At 41.0% G+C, this 26,770-nt stretch overlaps 1 protein-coding gene across 3 annotated transcripts in view; it reads left to right on the plus strand.

The window, feature by feature from the left end:
• Positions 1–26,770, plus strand: part of TRPC4AP (short transient receptor potential channel 4-associated protein) — a 102,553-nt gene that overhangs the window by 9,438 nt on the left and 66,345 nt on the right. The window contains exons 5-11 of one of the 3 annotated variants that reach the window (XM_037496405.1): positions 651–776; positions 4,185–4,396; positions 6,385–6,526; positions 7,853–7,977; positions 12,579–12,723; positions 15,515–15,636; positions 18,566–19,134. In XM_037496405.1, the coding sequence (XP_037352302.1) occupies positions 651–776; positions 4,185–4,396; positions 6,385–6,526; positions 7,853–7,977; positions 12,579–12,723; positions 15,515–15,636; positions 18,566–19,066 (1,373 nt within the window). In that variant the 3' untranslated portion in view covers positions 19,067–19,134. Of the gene's footprint in view, positions 1–650; positions 777–4,184; positions 4,397–6,384; positions 6,527–7,852; positions 7,978–12,578; positions 12,724–15,514; positions 15,637–18,565; positions 19,135–26,770 lie in introns of those variants that run through there. The other 2 variants (XM_054696898.1, XM_054696901.1) reach the window with 2 other exon arrangements.

A 26,770-nucleotide genomic window follows, 5' to 3' on the forward strand; every position in this document is an offset into this window, starting at 1 on the left:
TTTTATTAGACTTCCCATTTGGGGGAGGTCCTACCCTTGTCTCCTATGTTCCCTCTGACAGGAGGAAGGGAAAACTGAAGCTCAGGGTCACCAGTTGTTTTCAATAAGAGGGTTATTCAGGATATCCATTTAGTCATATTTCCAGATACTGAACTTGTATCTTTTTATGAATCTTCAATATTATGTAATATATTGAAAAAGGTAAATTAACATAATGAAGGCAATAGCTACTCTTCCTGCCCACATGATTGTGGGGGGATTAGGAGACAGACACAGTGACCAAGAGGGATAAGTATGGGCTTTGAAGTCAGACAGACCTGTCCCTACCACCTGCTGGGTGCATCACCCAGGGCATGTCACTTCATGTATCTGAACCTCAGAATCTTCATTTGAGGAGGGGACAGTAGAACTTAGTGCTTGGTACATAGTAGGGCCTTTAAAAAAACAGCCATTGCTTTTGTGACTCACTGAGAGAAAAAAAAGCTTTGTAAGTTTCACACTGTACCATTATGTGGGATTAAGGGGCTCTTCTTTCACTCACTGGCTATAGCCCCTTCCCAGTAAGCCACCCAGCAGCATTTGGGTTTCATTTGCACATGGGAAAGACTGATCCTTGGTGCTCTTACTTTTGCCTTTTGTACCATCTGCAGTGGTAGGAGGACTTCTCTCTGCTCACCTGCTGTCAAAGAAGGCTGGGGTGGAGGTGGAAGCTGGATGGCCCTGCTCTGGACCTCTCCTGAGGATGGCTGAAGAGGCAGCCCGGAAACTCCTCCCAGGTAAGAACCATATTGAGATGGGGGAGAGCTGAATTTCAGCAGCCCCGCTTCTCTTGCTGGAGATGACTGTGTCAATGCTGAATTATTTCCTGTTGTTTTTACCCAAATGCTTGGCTTTTTTACCTCTACAAAAGAAATCAGGAGAGTTCTGTGCATTTTGAGGCCTCGTTGGGACCCTGGCCCTGGATGGATGAGCTGAATCCATTACTTTTTGCAGGGGAGAGTGGGTAGAAGGTCCTTAGCCTTATTCTGTGTGAGCCCCACACATTTCTAGGGTCACATGATGGAATGAAAGGCTTCCAGAGAAGAGGATGAGGAGTCCCAGGTTCTAGACTTAGTTGTGCCAACCAATGCCTTAACCAAATCTCTGTTCAGATTCCTTGTCTATCAGATGGGAATCATAATGCCTGCCTTTCTGCCACATTGGGTTTTTGGGAAGTTAATGAACTCAGAAAGGAGAAAGCTGTGTTCAGGGCTGCAGACCAACCCCCTGTGTTTGTATGTTTGTCTGCTGGGGCAGTAACCCTTGTCTCAGCAACATCAGCTGGACACTGTGTTCTCTTCAGGGTGTGGTTGAGACTCTGAGGGCTGTTCACACCCAAACACGTCACGGTTTGCTTTTCACCAGTTTCCCGTCTTCTTGCTTCTCACTTTCATCTTTGGGGAAGAGCTGAGGAGCCTGCAAACTGGGTTCAGGTCTTGCTCCTGGCTCACGGTTCATGGCCTGAGTGTCTCTTTCTAAACATTGTGTCTTGTGTGGTTCCTGTAGAGGAAAATCTGCCTCCACCCCCACCCCCTTTTTTTGTTCCTCGTTTAAGAAAATTTTGTTTGAAGGAAACACATTGAAAGATGCCAGTGTATCTTCCATCCAGGTCAGGAAACATCTCAGTCATCCTCTCTTTAACGCTGCCTGACTTTGAGCCCTTCTTGGCTGTGATTTGCATTCTCCTTGCTGCTCCACTCATGCTTGCCATGCAGCAGGCTTGTCATCTGCAGCAAAGTTACTGGGCTTTGTCATTCTTGGAAGTTTTTGACAACTTTGTTCACGGTTTGGTGACGCACAGGCTGCTCTGGGATTGTTTGACCCTTTGGCCTGGAGAGGAAGCCTCTGCTTCTGGATGAGTATTTAGTTCCTTGCCTTGAATTGGAAGGTCCTGGGGTGGGCAGGGACTGAACTCAGGGGGTAAAGGAGTGGGTGTGATTTCCCACCCACTGGGAGTGGGAGTCATTTCCACCCCAGTTCTGTTTGGCTTTCTGTATGTGACTTTTCCTGTCCGTAAATTTGACCAAATTACTAGTTTAGTGGGTTTTTTTTTTGTCATTAAAAAAATAATAATTTAGCTCCTAAATGCTTTATTTATTTTTATTTTTATTGAGGTAACAATTTACAATGTTGTATAGGTTCCAAGATTACATTTTTTCACCATGCCTGCCACCAAATGTCCATTCACAGTCCACCACAAACCAATTACCCTTTCTACCCCCTCCTTACCCCCACTTTCCCCTAAGGTAACTGCCATTATGTCATCAAATTCTAAGGTCTTGTTTCTGTTTTCTTTATGTTCCATAAATGAGTGAAATCATATAGTATTTGTCTTTCTTCTGTTGATTTATTTCACTTAGCATAATCCCCTCAAGGTCCATCCATGTCACAAATGGAAAGATTTCGTCTTTTTTAATGGTTGAGTAATATTCCATTGATGTTTTTGTGTGTGTGTGTGTGTGAGAGAGAGAGAGAGAGAGAGAGGGAAAGAGAGAGAGAGAGAGATGTATTTATCTGACATCTTTATGTGGTCATCTGTCACTGGACACTTAGAGTCTTTTTTTTTTTAAGACTTATTTATTTATGCATACAAGAGCTGGGGTACAGGCTAGAGATGCAGGAGGTAAGAGATTCACCAGAGACAGAGTGGGGAACAGAACAGGCAGACTGACTGAAATATACTGCTGAGGGGAGCAGCAGGCGAGACAGGAGAGGTCTGCCTTGCCATGTGGGTTGCTCTCTGGCTGGCCGGGGATTGAACTCGTGCTGCAGAGGCTGCGGATAGCTTCATAGTACAGTGCTTAACCCCTGTGCCTCCAGGGAGGCCCATACTTAGATTCTTTCTATAACTTGGTTATTGTGAATAGAGCAGCAGTGAACATAGAGGTGCGTATGGTTTTTTTGAGTTAGTTGTCATATTCTTCAGGTAAATACCCAGAAGTGGGGCAACTGAGTCTTATGGTAGTTCTAGTTCTAATATTTTGAGAAACTTCCACATTGTTTTCTAAAGTGGCTGTGCCAGTTTACATTCTCACCAATAGTGCATGAGGTTTCCTTTTTTCCCACACCCTCACCATCATTTATTATTTCTTGCCTTTTTTGGTAACAGCCATTCTAACCTGTGTGAGGTAAAATTGCATTGTGGTTTTGACTTGCTTTTCCTTAATGATTAGTGATATAGAACATTTTTTCATGTCTATTGGTCGTTTGTAAGTCTTCTTTAGTAAAATGTCTGTTTAAATCCTCTGCCTATCAGGTTGTATGGTTTTTTGTTTTTGTTTTTGTTTTTTTAAAGATTTATTTATTTACTTATTTATACATCTGGGTACAGGCCAGATGCGGGGGAGGGTGAGAGGATTCACCAGAGACAGAGTGGGGAACAGAACAGGCAGACTGACGAAGTACACTGCTGAGGGAAGCAGCGGGCATGACAGGAGAGTATGCAGCACCATATGGGACCCTCACTGGCCGGCCAGGATCGAACTGGTGCTGCAGAGGCTGTGGACAGCTTCACAGCGCGGCCCTTAACTGCCTGTGCCACCAGGGGAGGCCCTGTTTTTGTTTTTGAGTAGTACAAGTTGTTTATATATTTCGGATATTAACCTTTTGTCTGAAAATATCTTCTCCCATTCTAAACTTTTATTTAAAGCAGGGATCTCAAACTGGCTCCTCTGGGACTGTGTAGGGTCTGCAGATATTTTTCATTTGGTCAAAATGGTGTTTGAGAAAGTAAATGAATGGCTTCTAAAGAGGCATGCTCTTCAGTGTGCCACAAGCTCAATCATTCCCCTTAGCTTAAACCCACCTGCTTCAGACTTAAGTTATTTGCCTGGCCTCTGAATGCAGAGTGCAAAATAAATAAAAGCAGAGCTGTTCTAGCTAAAGTGAGTGTGTGTGGATTGTGATAACTTAGAGTGCTTTCCTCCTTATCACAGACAAGAAGAGTCTGAGGGCTAAGTAGAGCAGTGTTTGACAGCAACTAGGTTAGGTGGTCACTGAGGGCCTTCCAGATGTGACATTTATCCTGCTCTGGCTCAGTCTCTAGCAGATCACCCAGGAGATAAAAAGGCCTTAGGCTTTGGGCCTGTATCCATCTATCCCTATCACCCTGCTCTGTCTGGGGTTATAATTTTATAATTGTTCAGCCTTTCAGACGCCTACTGGCATGCCATATGGAACGGTGAACCTGCTTCATGGTGTGAACCCAGGAGAGACCCCCGTCACCTGTACAGCAGGGATTGGGACGTTCATCGTGGAATTTGCCACCCTGAGCAGCCTCACTGGTGACCCTGTGTTTGAAGATGTGGCCAGAGTGGCCCTGATGCGCCTTTGGGAGAGCCGGTCAGATATTGGGCTGGTAGGTCTGCTGCCACCCTTCCTGTCTGAGTCAAGTCAGCCTCCTTGGCCCCGCTTATGAATCTCTGGGCTCTGAGCAATAAGTTGCAGTTCAGCCAAGGGAAACTTAGGGTAACCTCAGGAGTGACCCAGGACTTAGACTCAGGATAGTAGACCTAGCCTCCAATTTGAGTTTGACACAGAAGAAGAGAGGATACAGGTACATTCTCTGGCAAAGAAAAGGGCCTGTGTTATGCTTTGAGTCCTTGAGCGTCTCTGATTTCTAGTGAGTGGTCATATACCTTATGCCCCTGACTCACCCAGTGACTTTATGTCATGAGTCCAACTGGCCTTCGTTTTTACTATCTGTGTTTCTGAAACATGTTTCTTAGAGTAACTAGTTCTGAGAGATGTTGAATGATTATCATAAAATAATGATTTCTGATAAATTATTTGAAAAATACTACATACAGTATACTGTTTTTTTAAAGAATCATAATTAACATGAACAGGCTAAAGGTTATGAAATTCTCTAGTAAATAAATCTATTTACATTTGCTTAACTCAACATTTCCCAAATATGTTTGGCCCCAGAACGTCCCTCTCCTCTCTGATACCTAATTAACCTGTGGAAATTTAGCACACTTTGGACTAGGTGATCTCTAGGCTTGGTTTCAACTCCTAAACTGGATGATTCAGTGAAATTAACAGGAATTGAGCCAAAGCTGTACAGGAAATAGCACTAGATTTAGTCAGAACTGGGTTTGAGTTCTCACCTTGCTGCATTGAAACTGTGACCCTGGGCAAGTTACTCAGCTTCTCTGATCTCAGTTACTTCAGCAGTGACACTGATGTATTAATACCTCCTTGTTAAGTCATCATGACTTATAGAGACTATGTTGTCTGAAAGTGATTTGGGTGAGGCACATTTTATGCACAATTTGGTTTAAAGTCAGCTTGAAAAGTGAAATGTTTATGGACTGCCTCCCTTTGCCCCTCCTAGCCTGGAGTTTCCAGACCCACCTTCCAGATTAACTGCATATAATCCTTACTTGTCTGAGGGTCTGTTCCTGCGGGAACCCAAGCTCATAACAGAACAGTTAGTTGTTTCTTTGAGTACCAGCTGAAGTCATTAGCTTCCATAAGGGTCTAAGTTAAATAAAAAACATCTCTTCATTCAAATCTTTTAAAATGTATTTATAAAAGTCTTTTATAGACACATCATTCATAAGTCAAAGAATACAAAAGGTATGCAGTGACATTAGTGATCCCTGACCCCCCAGTAACCCAGTTCTTATTTTTTTAAAGATTCATTTCTTTATGCAGACAAGAACTGGGGTACAGGCCAGAGGTGCGGGGGGTGGGGGGTGAGAGGATTCACCAGAGACAGCGTTGGGAACAGAACAGGCAGACTGACTGAAATACACTGCTTAGGGGAGCAGCAGGCAAGATAGGAGAGGTCTGCTGTGCCAGCCAGGGATTGAACTGCAGAGGCTGTGGATAGCTTCACAGTGCTGTGCTTAACTCCTTGCGCCACCAGGGAGGCCCCCCCCCACACCAGTTCCTCTCTTTAGAAGCAACCTCTTTATCAGTTTCTAGGGTATCCTTCCTAAGTTAATTTTGGAAATACATAAAGTGTGTCTTGGATCTTTTAAACCCTGGAACCACATGCACAGTGCTGAGAAATCTCAGACAAATTGTGGGAGCAACAGGTTTTCATCTTGTAGTTCACACTCTCTTTAGGCAGGGCATAAGTACCTCAAGGCATTGTTCTTTTGTATTTTCGCCCAGTTTGTATAATTAAGTCCTTATAAACATGCACAAATGCATTCCCAGTGTTCAGATATGCAGGAGAGCTGGCATTGATCCTGTCTTGCCCCCCAACCCTGTGTCTAGATAGCCCCAAGAAGTATTGGGGATGCCTGTCTTGCATCTCATGAGGCACTGAGGGGTGGGAAGATCCCTGTCTGGTCTTGGGCCCTTCCTTGGGACCATGTGTATCTCTCCCAGGTCGGCAACCACATTGACGTGCTCACTGGCAAATGGGTGGCCCAGGATGCAGGCATCGGGGCTGGTGTGGACTCCTACTTTGAGTACCTGGTGAAAGGAGCCATCCTACTTCAGGATAAGAAGCTCATGGCCATGTTTCTAGGTAAAAAAAAGGGCAGGGTAAGGGGGCCTTCCCATGATTTTTCCTATTGACATGTTGTTTTTTGATAAACTTTCAGTTGTTTCCAAATACCTACAGAGTCATAATGAACATGAACAGGCTAAAGGTTGTGAAATCCTCTGGTAAATAAATTCTATTAAACTTTGCTTAACTCAACATTTCCCAAATACATTTGACACCAGAACTTCCCTCTCCTAATTAACTATATGAATCTGCATTCAAAGCTACCAAGGACCTACATTCCCAATTGATACTTACTGCACTTCATGCCATCTTGCAAGAGCCATCTTGCACTCTCTGTTCATGTGGCACACTGAATTTCCTGGGTTTCTTATCTCCTGGCCGTGGCTCATGGTGTTTCCTTTGCCTGGAATGCCTTTTTTTTCCCCTTTCTGTTTTCATGTGTCCAAATTCTATTCACCCTTCAAGGCCCAACTTAAATGTCATCTTGCCTGGGAAGTAAGTAGCTCCTTTCTGAGAATGTAGGCCTTCAGCACCTTACTTGCAGTTAACCATCACCCATAGGGATAGTAAAATAATTGACAGCAGCATCCATGCCTTGGCATTATATTTCCCATGATGCTTTGCATGAGGTAGGTTGTAGATGAATGTCTATTGAATAAAAACATTTTACCTCCAGTCCTTTAGACACTAGCAGTAGTAATATTAAGGGTGATCTCAAATAGTGCTGTAAGAAAGAAATGAAATAATTCATGTTCAGTGCTTGGCACAGCACTTGACATTTTTGATGTGTATTTGGTACTTTATTTATTCAGATAATATTTATTGTGCATATTTGTTAAGAACTATCCTAATGCTAGGGATTCTGCAATGAGCAAAACAAAGTCCTGGCTCTTGTGGATTTATTATCTAGAGGGTAGAGAACAAGGTATAAGTTCAAGTTCTCACTAGAATGTAAACTCTGAGAACTTGACTTCTGTCCTGTCCCAGGCTTCCTGGCCCCTAGTAGGTGAATATCCAAAATCGTTGAGTGACTAAATGACTGGACAATTCCATGAGGTATATAACATTACTCTCCCCACTTTACAGATAATAAGACTGAGGCTTAAGAGAGGAAAAACTTGCCCAAGGTCACAGCTAGCAAGTGGTAAAGCTGGAGCTGAAATTTGAGCCTGGAAATTTGACTGCAGAACCCATGCTCTTTCCTCCATGCCTCATTTAATCCCATTCTGCTTTGAAGTTAGACCATTATGATTTTTGAAAAGTGTAAGCCCATGCTTCTGTTGTTAAGGTGTGCTTTTTGTCTCTCTAATCACTGATGTGTCCATCATCCCATCTCCATTGCAGAATATAACAAAGCCATTCGGAATTACACCCGCTTTGATGATTGGTACCTGTGGGTACAAATGTATAAGGGGACTGTGTCCATGCCTGTCTTCCAGTCCTTGGAGGCCTACTGGCCTGGTCTTCAGGTAGGAATGATCCTTTCTTCTATGGAAATAGCAAAGAAAGCACTTTCTGCTTTTGGTCAAGCATAAGTCAAATTGCTTAAGTATAAGCCACATAAAATATATTATCTGCTTGAGTTCTTGTTTTGCAGAGGTTGGTTAGGGATGAAAGAGAGATTTATTTATTTAGTTAGTTTATGAAAAAAAAAAAATTTAAATTTTTTTTTTTTAAAGATTTATTTATTTATTTTATACAAGCACTGGATACAGTCAGAAGCACGGGAGGGTGAGAGAATTCACCAGAGCCAGAGCGGGGAGCAGAACAGGCAGAAGGACCAAAGGACACTGCTAAGGGAGCAGCGGGCGGCAGGAGAGGTCTGCGTGCCATGTGGGACCCTCCTCCGGTGGCAGGGGAGCAGCTGGGGATCAAACTGGCACTGCAGAGACTTCGGGCAGCTTCGCAACCCAGCGCTCAACCGCTGTGCCACCGGGGAGGCCCTGAAAGAGAGATTTAGAATGAATCAGATGATTTAAGATTCTGCCAGACAAATTTTCCAAGGGGGGTTTTATGGTGTCAGGAACTGAACTGCTCTGGAATGTTGTACTGCTTAAAATACAGCAGACAGTGTCTTTGGCAACAACTATTTACTGGGCATTTTTGTCAAATCTTCTCATTCTTGACAGTGGATCTGAGAAAAGAGGGTGAAAGCTGGGGCTGCTCTGCCTGCCATCATTTTTTCCCCCCATTACACTGTCTAATAGAGTTGTAGCTGAAAGGGATTTTAGACCCCATCTAATCTACCCCTGAGGTATACCAAAATACTCTTATAAACTATTTTTTTTTAATTTTAAGAAAAGATAATAACATGTGGATGGTGGTAAACTTACAAAGTATGAAAAGCAATACAGTGAAAAGTAAGTGATGAGCCCCCATCCTCAACCTCTTTCCCCAGTCCAGCCCCCAGATTAGTCTTCTGTATAGCTTTCCAGGACTACACACACACACACACACACACATCTATCTATCTATCTATATACACACACACATATATATGGCTAAAGGGGGAGATAGATAGATGGATGGATGGATGGATGGATGGATGGATGGATAGATAGATAGATAGGCACATAAATAAGGAGCTGGAGATGGAAGGAGTTTGAGCATTGCAATATCATTTAGTTCTTTGAATCTTTGAGTTAATATATTGAACCATGTAGAACTGCCAGCATTCAACCATTTTTGACCTATAAACATGGGTAATATATGGTTCGTTCAGTACTGTATGGTTCATTCTTTGTAGAAAATTAATCATATGATCTGTCATCAAAAATTATTTTTATGCCCTTGCTGTTAACAACTTGACCAGTTCTTCTTTCCATTTTTTTGAAAGCAGAGAATTGGAAACTACCTGATAGTCAAAAAAAATTGTTATTGAATGCTTAGAGTCATTCATTTTTCTTAATGCCTACACTAGTATTTTAAATTTAACTGAGCTTGGTGCTCAGGAAGTTTTTTATACCCACAGTAAGTTTAGAAATTGGTGGTATGTACAGCTTGTTTTTTGTAAAATGAGAGGACAGTTGTGAAAGAGACAGTGAGACTGGATAGCCGGCCTTTGTGTTCCAAGGCAGAGTCATGTTAGGAAAGTTGAGGAACTGGAAATGTATTTCTTTAAGACTATTTGTGACTACATTCCTCTTGGAAAATTTCTTGTTCAACCCAACCATTTAACCGATCGTACCTTTTAACTTTGCATGATTCCATTTCTGTGCACATTTTCCAACAAAATAATGCAAGAGAAAATGATGCAGATATTCCTAGCAGCAAAATTTATGACAAAGAAAAAAATGATCAAAGTGCCCCATAATGGAGAAGCAAAAAACAATGGTTTTATTTTCATGGACTGGATTATCATACCACAAATTGCACTTCATGAAAATTGAAAACATTTGTGCTTCAAAGTACACTCTGGGCCCATCATGGTTCCACTGCACCACTCTGCTAACTCCTCAAAGGACACTATGAAGAAGTAAAAAGACAATCTGCAGAATGGTATGCTAGGGTAACTATACTAAAGGGGGGATTCTATAATTCCAGAATACTAACAATGATGTGAACCAACAGTACTTCAATAAAAAATTTAACAAACAAACAAAAATCATATATACAAGGATATCTAGTATCCGGAATATATAAAGAACACTTAGAACTCAACAGTGAAAATGCAAATAACACAATTTAAAAATGGGCAAAGGATTTGAATGCATATTTCTTCAAAGAAGATATACAAATTTTAGTAAACACATGAAAATGTGTTCAACATCATTAGTCACTAAGGAAATAAAAGTCAAAATGATAATAAGACATACATACTAGGACAGTTACAATAAAAAAGATAGGCAGTGACAACTACTAGATAAACTGAAACTGGAATCCTCTTCATTGCTGCTGGGACTGTAAAATGGTACAGTTTCTTTGGAAAACAGTTTAGCAGTTACTTAAAAAGTTCAACATAAAGTTACCATATGACCTAACAATCCCACCCTTAGGTGTATATCTATGAAACATTTATCCACACACAAACTTGTACTTGTTCATAGCAATATTATTCATAATAGTTGAAAATGGAAATAGGACAAATGTCCATCAACTGATGAATGGAGAAACAAAATATGTTATATCTATATGATGGGATCTTACTTGGCAATAAACAGGGATGAAGTAGCAATTCATGATAAAACATAAATTAACTTGAAAATATTTCAAGTAAAAGAACATAGTCACAAAAGACCACATACTCTGTTATTCCACTTAAGTGAAACGTCCAGGATAGACAAATCCGTAAAAACAACAACAAAAAAACAGATTGATATGGACAGAAGCTGGGGGAAGCCGGAGATGGAGAGTAACTACTAATGGGTACAAGTTTATTTGGGAGAGTGATGAAAATATTTGGAATTCAATAGTGGTAATGGTTGTGTAACTGAACGTACTAAAACCCACTGAATTTTGCACTTACAAATGGTGAATATTGTGGTATATAAATTATATCCCAAGAAAGCTTTTTAAAATTAAAAAAAGAAAATGACCACAGTCCAGGGAAGGGAAAGATCATTTGATGGAAGGTCAGCTCTGACCAGACGTTGAGGGCCACAGTGAGGTGTCCTGACTTTATACTGAGCCCAAGGAAAGCCCTGAGGTCTGGTCATGAAGTAAAGTGATTTCTATGGCTGCTTTGTGGATAGTGGACAGGAGAGTGGCAAGAAGACAATTGGTGGACCAGTGAGAAGGCCTTTGAGGTCATCCCAGTATGAGATGCTGGTGACCGGACTAGGCACCGACTCTGGAAATAAAGAGAGAAAATTCTTGCTGGTTTAGAGAGGGAATTGACAGAAGTTGCTGATGGAATGGATGTGGGAAAGAGGAGAAGGGGGAGTAAAGAATGATAACCAGGTTTCCGGACAGAGTAACTGGGTGGGTGGAGGCGCCATTTACTAGGAAGAAAGAGACACGAGAGTAGGAAAGTGGGACAGTGAGGGAACCAAGAATTTTGTTTGGGAAATGTTAAGTTTGTTCTGTCCATGAGACAGCCAACCGAAGATGTCAAGAAGGTCAATTGTTTCCCTTTGAGCTTACATTAATATTACTAGCTGCTTAGCAACAGTTAGTAAAATCACAAAGGCATATATCCTCAGTCCCAGAAGTCTTAATTCTGGAAATTTATCTCACAGATACACTTTTGTGTGTTTGAAGTGACATTTGTATAAGGTTATTGCAGTGGTGACTGTTATATAAATACAGAAAAATGGAACCAAGCCAACTAGCTATTAATAGGGAACTAATTGTGTTCCAAGCAGTGGAATGCTATGTAACTATATAACTGAGGGTAGTGAATCTCTTTAAGTACTTATATGGAAAAATCAAGCCATATTGTTAATTGAAAAAAGGAAACTGGAAAATGGGGAGAGAGCACCGTGGATTGTGGTAGTGCACTCCGGGTGCTGTGTTGATGGGGTCACGCTAGGATAACTATACTTAAAGCGGAGGGGGCGGGGATCCTGTACTTCTAAAATACTAACATCTATATAAACCAATGATACTTCAATAAAAAATTTAAGCAAGAAGGAAACTGTAGAATGTTATATTTGATTAGCTTTGTTCAAAATGGGGGAAATAGTGTATATGAATACACATTTGCTATGTTTACGGAAGAGTAAAAAATGGTTATCTGCTGAGATATAGAGTGGGAGTAAGAGTACAACTCTCCTTTTTTCTGTTCTCAGAATTTTGAATGAGAAGACTGACTGACTTATTTAAAATATCTTAGTAGCCAGCATTGGTTGAACATGTAGAGGCACCAGGGGAGCCAGGGACTTTGTATACAACTGCCTCCCTCACCACAATGTATGAGATACGTTGTTTTTTGCATTTTAGAGATGAGGCTCAAAGAAGTTAAGTATCTGGCTTGGGGCCTCTCAGTGAGTTAATAGCAGATCCAGCATTTGATGGTGCACCTTTTGGCCCCAAAGTCTTTGCTTTTTCTTTTCCCCTGGGGTTATATGCATGGATTTATACATGGGTCATTATGCCTGGATGCAGCCTCCTAATAACCTCTATCTTACAGAGCCTCATTGGGGACATTGACAATGCCATGAGGACCTTCCTTAACTACTATACTGTCTGGAAGCAGTTTGGGGGACTCCCGGAATTCTACAACATTCCTCAGGGTTACACAGTGGAGAAGCGAGAAGGCTACCCACTTCGGCCAGGTAAGCAGCATCTCTGACCCATGCCCAGCCTACAGATTCTGGTTCTTCTAACTCCACCCACCCTTAGCATGTGGGTGTTTCTACGAGGTTCCACACCTTCCAAGTGCTCACAAGTCCATTTTTTCCCATCTGATTCTTAGTGGCTCTGAATGGTTTTCCTGTAGGAATCATTTATTCCCCTATTTTCAGATAAGGAAACAGGCCTAATGGATTAAAATGGCTTTCCCAAGATGTCATAACTAAATTGTATGCTCGTTCAAGCTTGGACAAATGAGTAAGAAGGAAGACGCCAAGTTGACTCCTTTTGAGATCCTGTCATTAGGATTTCAAAAGTGTGATGGGCTTCCTAGGTTAGGAGGTCAGATATATTATGCCTCTGTGGCATGGAATGTAAGAACTTTGGAATGGACTTCAGGGATGAATCACGTCGTCTCTTCCACCTTCCCATTGCAGCTCAGAAGCCAAAATGCAGAGAAGAAAGGGCCTATACACTATAATGTTCTTAAATTTCTTTCTACTTCTTATCCACTGATTCACTGCAGGAAAGTTAAATATTGTGAGGAGGGGAAGAGAAAAAGGAATGGAGGAAGGAAGCTTAGTCAGCACACATAGTCATCCCCCATCCCCAAATAGGTTACTGTCCCATTGTCGTCTTAGGTGCTTCCCACCTCCCACCTGCCACTTAGCTGTGGGGCAGGTCTTCTGGTAGCTTCTGCCCATTTTGCCCTCAATGTCCCATTTCCTTCCTCCTGAAACCCTAGTGATTCTTATAGGAGTTGTGGAGGGGAAGCAAAGAGGGACTGAAACAGCAGCCACTGTAAAGAGCAAATTAGTCACTTTTGACTCCTTAGAGGCTGCTGTTCTTGGAGTTTCTCATGCCTTTTTTCCTTTTCTTACGAGGAAACCCTTAGAAGGTATATTCAGTGCTACAATAGATAAAATGAAGATTTAGGCTTGGGCAGTCTCAGGGCTAGGTGGGATCTGAGAGGTCATCTAATTGAAATTTCCCTGTAATAAACCTGTCAAGTGGTCATGTAGTTTTTGCTCAGTTATCGCCACTGACAGGGCACTCATTGGGTACAGAGGAAATTGCTTAGGTTTGCAGGACAAACTTGCAGGAAGGCATCAGTGGAAAGTCAGTCACCACTGCCAGGAATCCAGGAATGCCTTCATCCAGTCACCCTTCCAAAAGAATAGCAAATAAGAGATGAGGTGCTGTTCTGTAATTAGATTGGCCTGTACCTTACACTCTGGTACATGTATAAGATTAGCAGTGTCAGAGCACAAAATCTAGTTTGATGGCCTGAAAGTCTGGGCTCAGCTTGTGCTGGCACCCTCTACTAGAGAGTTGGCCGGTTATACAGGAAATGAAAGCAACTACTGGTATACTTTGGCCATGTGTGAGGAAAAGAACATGAGATGGCTGACTCTGGGCACACTGATCCAGCAGCAGCTTAGGACAGGAGGGCAGGCCGCCCAGGAGTACACTCACTTTTCTTTCTTTGAACAGTATGTTCACTTACTGACTGCCCCAGTCATTGTCTTAGAACATGAGCAGCTCGATTGGCAACTGTCTAGAGGCCCATGGGGTAAAGAGAGCGAGACATAGGAGAGAACTAGGGAGACAGGCAAAGATCTTTTCTTCAAAAATAAGAAAAAAATAAAGAAATAGAGTTTGCAGTAATCAGTCAAAAGAGAGGAAAGTGCTGAGCAACAGAAGGAAACAAGGAAGGAGAGATCAGAAAGAGACATCAGTATGGGGTGGGGAGAGAATTTCTTCCCTCTCTAAGAAAAGGCAGGTGAAGAAGTGGAAAAATGTGAGCTGTAGCTCCACCTATGGGGGAGAGGGGTGCTGTTCTCTGTAGACCTCAAGTCTCTTTTTTCTGTAACAGCCCTCCAGATACCTGAAAGCACTAAACACATTTTCCTGCCTTTCTTTCCTCCAGAATAAATACTTTTATCTGAACCAACTCCTGTGGCTAGTATTCATCTTAAGATGGGGCCCATGTCAGAACATCAAATTCCAGTTGTGTAGAAAAGGGCAAGACCACCATCTTGTCCACAGTGAGCTATGGCTGCATCTTTGTTAGATTGAAGCTTGGCCCTTGAATATCTTAACTTCTTTGTCATCTATGTCAGAAATGGCCTCAGAATGACAGGCTCATGTCCTTTTTTTTTAATTAATATTTTATTTTATATAATTCTTACATCATTTTTCATTTTTGCACAATGTGTGCATTTTCATTTTGGTTATATTCCCCATACCAGGCTCATGTTCTTTTAAGTTTTAGGATTAAATTAAGCTCTGAGTAACAGGGTAAAAAAGGCAGCTTAATTAATTTTCAGATTAATTACTCTTTCATGTTCTGGCCTCTTATGGCACTCTATGGTGTCAGGGACCTTAATCCTACACCTGGCTGTTGGGAATAGTTGTTAGTCTAGGTAGCCAAGTGCTTGACTAAGTTAGGGATTTTGTTACTAAGGAAGAAAGAGGGAAAAGATACTGGGAGAAAAACAGCATCCTCTACCATTTCCCCATCCCAGAGCCTGCCTGCCTGTCTCCCTGGGGATGGGAGTCCATGGCCAGTTTTAATGCTGGTCTCTACTTAAGCTTCAGCCTTTGGGTTTGTTGGCTCTGAAAACTCAGCATTGAATGAGTTGTCCCGTGTTCCTCTGAGCTGGGGCCTTTGGACAAGGTATGGAGGGGAGGAGTTTCTCACTACCCTTAGTGCGCCCTGACACTTCCCTCCTCAGCCACTGGATGAAAAAGAATCTCTTTTGTATTTTGCAGAACTCATCGAGAGTGCCATGTACCTCTACCGTGCGACAGGGGATCCCACCCTCTTAGAACTTGGAAGAGATGCTGTGGAATCCATTGAAAAGATCAGCAAGGTGGAGTGTGGATTTGCAACAGTAAGTGTTTCCATAGATCCAAGAACTAGGAAATGTCTAAATAGCCTCCTTAAGGTTGGAACATTGGGAGTTCTGGATTATTAGCCCTGGTAGGGACCTTAGAAATACATGTAATGACTTTATTTTATACATGGGGAGACTGAAGAACAGAGAAGCTAAGAGTCTTGCTAAAGGTCACGTAGCTAATCGAAGTAGAGCTCAGATTAGTTCCTGGGGGTCTTGACCCCATGCCCTTGGCATTCTCCCTGTGTCAGAGATCCTTTCACTGTCTGAATGGACTGCTTTGCACAAGAGTTTTATGGACTTATAAAATGATCTCTAGAAGGGAAATACAAGTTCCATTGCCCTATGTTCAAACCTGGAGAGCCTTCAGGAAATAGTTCCTGCTACTTTCACAAATGTTTCTTCAGTGTCTTTCACAGGTCAGGCTCTGTGGTAGGCTAGAAGGTTAAAACAATAAAGAAATACCAAGCCTCTGAGCTGACATTTTAGTAGGAAAAACAATGAATGTGTTTCTGGCAGACAGGAAGAAGGTTAGTGTGACTGGAGTGGAGTGAACAAGGAAGTAGGAAGAGAGAAAGTCCTAGGGTAAGCAGGGACTACTCAGGTAGGGCTTTGTATAGGCCATGGGGAAGAATTTGGATTTTATTCGGCTTGAAATGAGAAGCTTTGTGGGATTTATAGCATGATCTGATTTGTATTTTGGAAAGGGCACTCTGTCTGCTCTGTGGAGAATGGGTTGAAAGGGCCAAGGGTGAGAGCCATGTCACATCCTTAGAGGACCCGAGCAGGCGAGATATAAATAAGCAGTCATCACAGACATGTAAAAAACCAGATGTGTAAGAATGAATGTGGAAAAAATTCACCAAAAAAAACTACAGAGGAGTTTTGAGGGTATGGGATTAAAAAAACAAAAACCTTCTTTCAAATTTTTATAGTACTTCTGTATTCACTACGTAAGGTATAGATATATATATTTTAAAGAAAAGATCTATATGTGTAGGAGGGAAATAAAGCAATGATATGTTTTATTTTTCAATTTGGTCTATTTCGTGAAAAGCCAAAGTGAATAAACCCACTGGGGCCTCCTTAGGAATGTTCGACTTATTTCCATGAAAATGAAGCCCTTTGGAGGTCTTCCAATGTGAATGATGGGAATAGGCATGTGATTCTCTGGCCTTTGTCAAACTGGGCAAGAAGATAATAATTCGTACATCAAGTCCACATTTTAGTAGCATTTTTTTGTGTGTAAAATAGATGTCCACTGAGAATTAGTTTTGTTGAAGAAAATATATTGCTAATTCCGAAAAACTAAAGTAAGCGTTTGTAGCCAGTAAACTTACTCATCCATGATTGTAAATCTAGTATAAGTTTTTCTTCATAAGACTCTTAATTAGTTGTTTTTAAAAACAAGAGCTTGGGCCTCCCTGGTGGCGCAGGCGCTTGGGCGGAGCACTGTGAAGCTGTTCACAGTCTCTACGGCGCGGGTTCGATCCCTGCCAACTAGGGAGAATCCCATATTGTGTGGCAGAACTCTCCTGTCTTGCCTGCTGCTCCCCTCAACAGTGTATTTCAGTCAATCTGCCTGTTCCCCACTCTGTCTCTGGTGAATCCTCTCACCCTCCCATACATCTGGCCTATACCCTGGTTCTTGTGTGCATGAATAAATAAATCTTAAAAAATAAATAAATAGATAAAAATTAAAAAAAAAAAAGAACAAGAGCTTGGTAGCCACCTTGAAGCCTATCAAGAGAAGATTAGTTCAATAAGTGGTGCTACATTTTCATAATGTCATTGAAAGGGAAAGCTTAGATAGATCTGTATTTGTAGTCACAAAAGACAGGAGATAGGAGGTTGTCATGTCGTGTGGGGAGGTCACAGAAGACTTCCTGATGAGATAGCATTTGAACAGAGACTGGAAGAAAACAAGTGAGCAAACTATGATGATCTAAAGGGAGGGTACTGCAGATTGAAAGAACAACACATGGAAAGAACCTGGGCAGGGGCATGCTTTCTTGCTCCCGGGACAGAAAGGCCACATGGCTAGCACAGCAAGAACAAGGAAGAGAACACTGAGAGATGAGGTCAAGAAGGGAACAGCCACCAGATTATGATGGACCCACCAGGCCTTAGTGTGGACTTGGTTTCCAGTCTACATGAAATGGGTACAAACTGTAATGATTTTCAGTGGATTGACATATTAGATGTATGATATAAATACAGATGGTCCCTGATTTATAGTGGTTCAACTCAGTATTTTTCAACTTTATGACAATATGAAAGCAATGTGCATTCAATAGAGACCATACTTTGAATGTTGGTCTTTTCCAGTCTAGTGACATGCAGTACAATACTTTCTTGTGATGCCAGGCATCTGTGATGAGGGTGAATGACTGATACTTACGCTGGGTACCAGTGGTTATTGTGTTTTGTGTTTTCACATCCCATCATGTTGATAAATACCAACCTATGCCTGAGATAGTCAACATTTTATTATAAAATTGGCTTTGTGTTAGATGATTTTGCCTACTTAAAAATTAATTTAAGTGTTTTGAGCACGTTTAAGGTAGGCTAGGGTACACTGTGATGTTCGGTGGATTGGATGTGTATTAAGGGCATTTTTAACTTAGGATATTCTGATTTTCCAATGGGTTTGTGGGGACAGTGGAGATATAACTCCATCTTATAATAAACTGAGGGAGATCTGTATACTTGAGGGTAAGAATGGAAGCAGGAAGCCCTGTTGGGAGTTGTGATAATCCAGGAATGACATAATGGTGTCTTGGAAAAGGGTGTCTGAGAAGATAAATGATTTGCCCAAAGGCCCTCAACTGCCTTGGGGCAGAGCAGCAATTCCTGTGGGGGTCCCCTGACCCTTTCTGCTGCCCTATGGTGCTGTTCTGACTTGCTTCCCTCTCCCTTGTGGCAGATCAAAGATCTGCGAGACCACAAGCTTGACAACCGCATGGAGTCTTTCTTCCTGGCTGAGACTGTGAAATACCTGTATCTTCTCTTTGATCCAACCAACTTCATCCACAACAACGGTTCCACCTTCGATGCGGTGATAACTCCCTATGGGGAATGCATTTTGGGGGCTGGGGGCTATATCTTCAACACAGAAGCCCACCCCATTGATCCCGCTGCCCTGCACTGTTGTCGGAGGCTGAAGGAAGAGCAGTGGGAAGTGGAAGACTTGATGAGGGAGTTCTACTCTCTCAAACGGAATAGGTCAAGTTTTAAAAAAAAAACTATGCGCTCTGGGCCATGGGAACCCCCAACAGGGCCAGGAACATTCTCCTCATCAGAAAACAATGACCAGGGAAGGGAGAAGAAACCTGCCAAGCGGAAAATTCCACTTCTCAGCTGCCCTAGTCAACCCTTTACCTCTAAGTTGGCATTACTGGGACAAGTTTTCCTAGATTCCTCATAACCACTGGATGCTTTTTTGTTTGTTTGTTTTTGAAACTAAACTATAACAATAAATCTGCTTTTGGCTATTGTGTTGTTCTCTTTTACATATTGGGCTGTTTCAGGAGATTTCGTCCAAAAAAAGATAGGGTTCATGGCTAAAAATAATTGTGAATCTCATTTATTTTTCTCTTATATTTGGAAAAAAGTTAAGTCACAGATCCTAGGGTTCAACTAATAAGTTGAATGTCCCTTTCTTGCAAGTTTCCCCTTCTCTGGTATCTTTGGGTATTGTTATAAATGTATTCTTCCCCCAGCCTGTGCTTATGCACTCTTGTCTGCCAATCTAACCATCTTCTGGGCCTCCCCGGTGGCACAGCGGTTGAGCGCTGGGTTGCGAAGCTGCCGGAAGCCTCTGCAGCGCCAGTTCGATCCCCGGCTGCTTCTGGCCACCGGGGGAGGGTCCCACATGGAGCGCAGACCTCTCCTGCTGCCCACTGCTCCCCTCAGCAGTGTACTTCGGTCCTTCTGCCTGCTCTGCTCCCCGCTCTGGCTCTGGTGAATTCTCTCACCCTCCCGTGCTTCTGACTGAACCCTTGCTTGTATAAATAAATGAGTGAATCTTTAAAAAAAAAAAAGTGTAGGGCCTCCCCGGTGGCGCAGCGGTTGAGCGCTGGGTTGCGAAGCTGCCCGCAGCCTCTGCGGTGCCGGTTCAATCCCCAGCTGCTCCCGGGCCACCAGAGGAGGGTCCCACATGGCGCGCAGACCTCTCCTGCCACCCGCTGCTCCCCTCAGCAGTGTACTTCGGTCCTTCTGCCTGCTCTGCTCCCCGCTCTGGCTCTGGTGAATTCTCTCGCCCTCCCGTACTTCTGACTGTACCCAGTGCATGTATAAACAAACAAACAAACAAACAAACAAACGAATAAATAAATAAATAAATTAATTAATTAAAAAAAAAGTGTAATACGTTTAAAAAAAAAAAATCTAACTATCTTCCATGCAACAAAAATTTCTGCTTTGAAATTTATTTCTACCCATCCTTCCATGCAACAGAGATTTATGAAACACCTTTGTGTGCCAGATTCAGCCCCAGAGTTCAGCGGTGAACAAGGCAGAGTTTTGTTCTCATGGAAACTAAATTCTAGTGGAGAGAAGTAAACTAGTAAATAGATAACATTGTGGTAGGTACTATGAAAAAAAATAGACTGGTGTGCTACAAAATGGAGAGTGTTAATCTACCTTCTATAGGTAGATTAATTAATCTACCTTCCATAGGTAAGGGAAGATCTCTCTGAGGAAGCTGAGTTTTTAAACTTTTAATTTTAGAAAATTTGCATTAACAAGAGTGGAGAAGGATAATCCCTCATGGATTTATCACCAAGCTTCAACAAACCCAGCTTCAAAGAAGGTCAATTCATGACTAACCTTATTTCATTTCTATCCACACTGGATTCTTTAGAATGAAATCACCTACATCATAGCATTTCATCCATCAGTATCAGGATGTACTTCAAAAACACACCTATAAAAATCAATAATTATGTATCTGACTAGGGAACAAAAAAACAGAAAACACAATCAAAAAATGGGCAAAAGACCTAAATAGACACTGTTCTAAAGAAGACATTCAGATGGGCTGTAGGGCATATAAAAAATTGTTCAATGTCATTTATTATAAGGGAAATGTAAATCAAAACCACAATCAGATATGACCTCACCCCTGTGAGAATCACCCATATCAAAAAGAATGGAAATAACAAATGTTGGCGAGGTTGTGGAGAAATAAGGAACTCTCATCCACAGTTGGTGGTACTGCAATTTGGTGCAGCATCTATGTAAAATGTCATGGAGATTCCTTTAGGAAAAAAAAAAATCTTTTATGATCCAGCAGTACCTCTACTAAGTATTTACCCAAAGAATATAAAAACTCTAATGCAGAAAATGATCATGAACCTTGGTTAATCCAGCTACTGATCATTTTCTGTAGTAACAGAGCAAGCAAGCCTCTGAGGTAGAGATCCTGGCTTTCTTTCATTTCTTTACCTCACAGAGGGATGCAAACCTACTCTTAATTCCTTGTAACACAGATGAGAACTGCTTTAACTTTTAAACAAGACTTGCCTGAAATTTGAGGAAATTATAGCTTCTAAAAACGAGCAGCTACCATTTGCTATGACCACTCTTTGAGCCAAGTCCATCCTGTTGGCTCTTCAGGGCTTTGTGACCGAGGTCAGCTTATCCCCACACCCAGATTCACACTTGGTCATCAGGCAACACCCCAGGGTCTAGGTCAGAAAGTGGAAGAAAGGAAATTCCTTTCCTAAATCCTGTCTTCTTCCCCAACCTAGGAAGCTGTGTTTCCCTATAAATTTTTTAGCAAAGTTATTCTTACTTCTAATATTAGTTATCCATGCCTTCTCTTTATCTTGATAAGTGAAATATCTTGGTTAGTCTTGCCAGAAAAAAATTTATTTTATTTTTCTTTCTTTAAGAATAAACTATTGGCTTGGTTGTTGTCAATTTTATGTTGTTTTCTATTGTCCTAAGTTTCTTAATATGTTTATTGAGGAGGTAATGTTAGTTTATAAAACTATGTTTTAGGGGCATAGTTTCACACCTCTACAGATGTATGTTATCATACCAAGCCTACCACCACCGGTCCACCACTGTAGTCCATTGGACTCCTTCGCCCTTCCCCTTCTGGTAGCCTCCTAACTGTTGCCCTAATGTGGTCTTTTATTATTCCCTTCCTTCTACCTTCTTTGAGTAATTGTGAAATAAATATTTGTTAATGTGGTAAGTGGATATCTCCCAGTTGCCCTTCTGCTGTCTACCTTCTTAGTCACAAGAGAGTGAATTGTTCTCTACTCCTGTATTCTGGTATGAACCACACAATGGAATCACTTGCTCTCTAGTTTACAGTTGGGTCCAGCCAGTGGGACATTCTGGGAGAGGGAGCAGAGTGAAGTCAAGATATTTATTCCCCTGGCTCCTTTCCAGCAGGGTTGCTGCAGTCTGGCTAGTCTCTAAATTGAAAGTCACTGTTTCTCTCAAGGTCACCTTCTCTACACAACTCTTTATTTTTGGGCAATGACCGTCTTTCCATTCCCTGTTCCCTATAAATTAGGGATGGTAATGACTGTGCTACTTCTAACCCTGGATTATTGTGTTGTCCCTTGTGGTTTCCCTACACTCTGGCCACACCTCTGTTAAGTGGTCTCTTTACTAAACCCTCCCTCTAACCTTCCTAATTTGCATGAGTCATTTGTTTCTTGTCAGGTGCCTGCCCTGTACACCTTTTAAAGACCATTGTGACTGGTAACATGTTCTTAGTTTAAAGTTAATAATTATTTTTATATTCCCTCAAATAAGAGAAAAGCAGTAGATTGGGGAGGTTGAAGGATACAAACATAATATAAAAAATTAGTTTTTTCTTTACATTTGCAATGAATAATCCAGAAATGAAATTAAGAAAACAATTCCATTAACCATAACATACCAAAGAATAAATTACTTGGGAGGAAGTTTAATAAAAGAAGGGCATGAGGATTTGTCTACTGAAAACTATACATTATTGAAAGAAAACTTAAAAGATCTGAGTAAATGGAAAATTATTACTATGTTTATGGATTGATTAGAAGACTTAATATTAAGATGGCATCACTACCCAAATTGATCTGCAGATTCAATGCAATCTCTCGCAAATTTTTTTTTTTTTTTGAGAAATAGGCTGACCTAAAATTCATATGGAAATTTAAGAAACTCAGAATAGCCAAAACAATCCTGAAAAAGAACAAAGTTGGAGGACTCACATGTCCCAATTTTAAAACTTCCTGAAGCTACAGTAATCAAGAAAGTGTGGAACTGGCATAAGGACAAATACATAAAGTAATGGAATAGAAGTGAGGGTCCAGAAATAAGCCCTTCTATTTATGACCAATTGATTTTTGAAAAAGAGATTAAGAAAATCCAATGAGGATCATTTTTAACAAATATTGCTAGGACAACTGGATATCTACCAATTAAAAAAAAATCACACCATAAAAAATTTTGATTCAGTGAATCGAAGAAGTAAATATAGGAGTTAAAACTATAAAAATTCTTAGAAGTAATCATAGGTATAAATCTTTGTGACTTTGGATTCAGCTGTGGCTTCTTAAATATAATACCTAAAGCTCATGCAAACAAAGAGTAACAGAAACTGGACTTCTTCAAAATTAAAAACTTTTATGCTTCAAAAGACATAGGAATAAAGGGCACACTCTCACTTTAGTGTCATTATCAATAAAGTGAAAAGACAATTTACAGAATAGGAGAATATATCTGCGAGTCAAATATCTAATGGGATCTTGTATCCAGAATACAAAGAACTTTTACATCTCAGCAATAAAAAGACAACCCAATTAAAAAATGGTTAAAGAATATAAATAGACATTTCTCCAAAGAAGTATACAGATGGCCAATAAGTACAGGAAAAGATTTTCAGCATCTTTAGTCATTAGGGAAATGCAAATCAAAACCACGATGAGATACCACTTCACACCCACTAGGATGGTGTCTTTGTCTGCTTAGCCTGCTGTAATGAAATGTCATAAACAGGGGGATTATATACAACAGAACTTTCTCTCACAGTTCTTGATGCTGGGAAGCCCAAGGTTAAGAGGTTAGCACATTCTGTCTGGTGAGGGCCTGCTTCCTAGAAAACTATTATTTTTGCTATACTCTCACATGTCAGAGGAGCAGAATAACCTCTCTGGGCCTCTTTTATAAGGACGCTAATCCTATTCATAAGACAATGCCCTCATAATCTGCTTCCCATAATGCCCACTCCCTCATCACCTTGGCATTAGGATTTCAACATATGAATTTTGTTGACATTCAGCCCTTAGCAGATGGGTGTGATTAGGAGGAGGGTCAAATAAATGTTAGGGAGGATGTGGAAAACTTGGAACTCTCAGATGTTGGTGGTGGGGATTTAAAATAGGGCAGCTGGTTTGGAAAATAGTTTGGCCGTTTCTCAAAAAGTTAATTATAGTATAGAGCCTTATGATCCCCCATATGCATGTATATGTGTATATACATAGACAGAAGAAATGAAAACGTATGTCCACAAGTCCATACAAAAACTTGTATACCAATGTCCATAGCATCTTAATAGCCAAAGGTGGAAAAATCCTAATGTCCATCTACTACCAAATGGATAAACTTTTTGATAAATCCATATAATGGAATATTGGAACAAAGTATTGGAATATTGGAACAAAAAGGAATGAAGTACTGATAAATACTACAACATGAATAAACCTTGAGAAGATATGCTAAGTGGAAGAAACCAGACACAAAGCCCACATATTTTATTAATCCTTTCATATAAAGCATCCAGCATAGACCGGTATATAGAGACAGAAAGTAAATTGGCAGTTGCCATGGACCAGGAGGACAGGAAATGGCTTACTTCTAATGGGTATTGGGTGTTTTTTTGGGTGGGTGATGTAAATATAGAATTAAATAATTGTAATGATTACATAACTTTTTGAATATACTGAAACCACTGAGTTGTATACTTTGAGTTTTATTATTATTTATTAATTTTTTATTAAAATTTTTAAAGATTTATTTATTTTTATACAAAAATTGGGGTACCGGTCAGAGGTATGGGAGGGTGAGAGGATTCACCAGAGACAGAGCGGGGAGCAGAACAAGCAGATGGACCAAAATACAATGCTGAGGGGAGCAGTGGGCGAGACAGGAGAGGTCTACCGCGTCATGTGAGTATTTTCCTGGCCGGCCGGCAATCGAACCCGTGCTGCAGAGGCTGCAGACAGCTTCACAGCGCTGCACCAACACACTGTGCCACTGGGGAGGCCCTACTTTGAGTTTTATAGTGTATGAATTATATCTCAATTTAAAAAGGCAAAAAAGAAGAAAAAGAACATACTCCACCCCCTACCCCCAACTCATGAAGCAGCAGCAGTTTGCAGGCACAGTGTGGTCTAAATTCATACTCAAAAAATAAATCTACCAAGGGAGACATTCTGTATGCAGAGAAATAAGCTATTCTGTTTATGTATTTTTAAAACAAACTTTCTTGCTTTATTAACATGTAATGCTTGTGAGCTGTGTTTTTGAGACTTGGCTTCTGACCCTTTAATGGGTCCAGAAATAGATTGAATGTGTCACAACTTACTTTTAAAATAGGGAAATAGAGTGATTAGAAAGTATTAGGAAAAAAAAAAGTATTGGAAGGCATCATGTGAATCCTTGGCAGGAAGCAAAGACATTGGTACAATTCAAGGCTAACTGGGGGGAGAGAGACCCAGAGGGGACATGAAAGCACAGACATGCTGGCTGAGAGCAGATTGTTTTATTCAGTGCAAAGGCATCTAGTTTGATTTTCTGGTAGATTACTTGTCAATATGACCATCATCCTACAATGGGAAATTTGAATATTATTTAATTTCATATTTGAAGTTAGTTGTAAACTAATGTGTGGGAGAATTTTATTCATTTTTGGCAATGTCATGACTTTCAGCTGAGTCTGTAATTTTTCAGAAAGAGCATAATCAGGAAGATCTGTGAGCATAACAACTGTAGTCTTCTAACTGAATTAGTTTAGTTCAAATTGCCCTTCAGTGGCCCTTAAACAAGAATGAGAAAGTGAAAAATATGGGAAGCATAGTGATAGTGGGGAGAGTATCAGCATTAATCAGCAATGACTATACCTCATTAAACAAAACGTCAGCTTTTTTAGAATACAGTTTTATCAAATGTGCAAAACCAACAAATGATTTTTTGTAATGATATTCTTCCAAGTAAAAGCTAAAACCAACAAAATTGAAAAGATTCTTGGAAACATGACATACTGAATTAGTCAGCCCCTTGACTATTTTTCAAAAATTCTAAATGTGATAGACAAATTTTCTGAGTCCTGATGCAACTGTCAATGAGAAAGCCTTAATGTTGTATTGGGTTACATATTATGTGCCAGAAGAGAAAATCAATCACATGGCTTTCAAGGGGAAAAAAATCATTCTTCTGGCATGTATTAGGCGCAGAGAGTTTTTATGGTTAACCAACGGATAAGAAGATGTCTTAACAATATTATGATTTGTTCTTGACTCCATCCTGTTGCAGAGCTATGTTTATGATGCTGTTATAATCTGATAGGGATTTTGTGATCCATCTTGAGGACAAGTTGAGAATTGCACAGCACTTCACTTAATGCTTGATAGATGTGCTAAGGCCATTTTAAGAAAAGTTTTGTTATGTTTAGTTAATCTCTTCCCACAAAACTGGATTAAAAGTATTTACATAAGGACATAACCAGAAATCTGTGACCCAAAAGAAGCCCTCATCTGACTTTGCTCACAGTCAGATCTTGGACTAAGAGCCTCCAGAACTGTGAGAAGAAAGTTCTGCTGTTTACAAGGCAGGAAAAAAAATTTTTACAGGGCCTCCCTGGTGGCGCAGCGGTTGAGCGCTGGCTTACGAAGCTGCCTGCAGCCTCTGCAGCACCGGTTCGATCCCCGGCTGCTCCCCAGCCACTGGAGGAGGGTCCCACATGGTGCGCAGACCTCTCCAGCTGCCCGCTGCTCCCCTCAGCAGTGTACTTCGGTCCTTCTGCCTGCTCTGCTCCCCGCTCTGGCTCTGGTGGATTCTCTCACCTTCCTGCGCTTCTGGCTATACCCAGTGCTTATATAAATAAATCTTTAAAAAAAAATTTTTT

This window comes from Talpa occidentalis, unplaced genomic scaffold, assembly GCF_014898055.3.
Source record: "Talpa occidentalis isolate TD23 unplaced genomic scaffold, MPIMG_talOcc4v2.1 talOcc4.10, whole genome shotgun sequence".
In the NCBI taxonomy this organism is placed as follows: domain Eukaryota; kingdom Metazoa; phylum Chordata; class Mammalia; order Eulipotyphla; family Talpidae; genus Talpa; species Talpa occidentalis.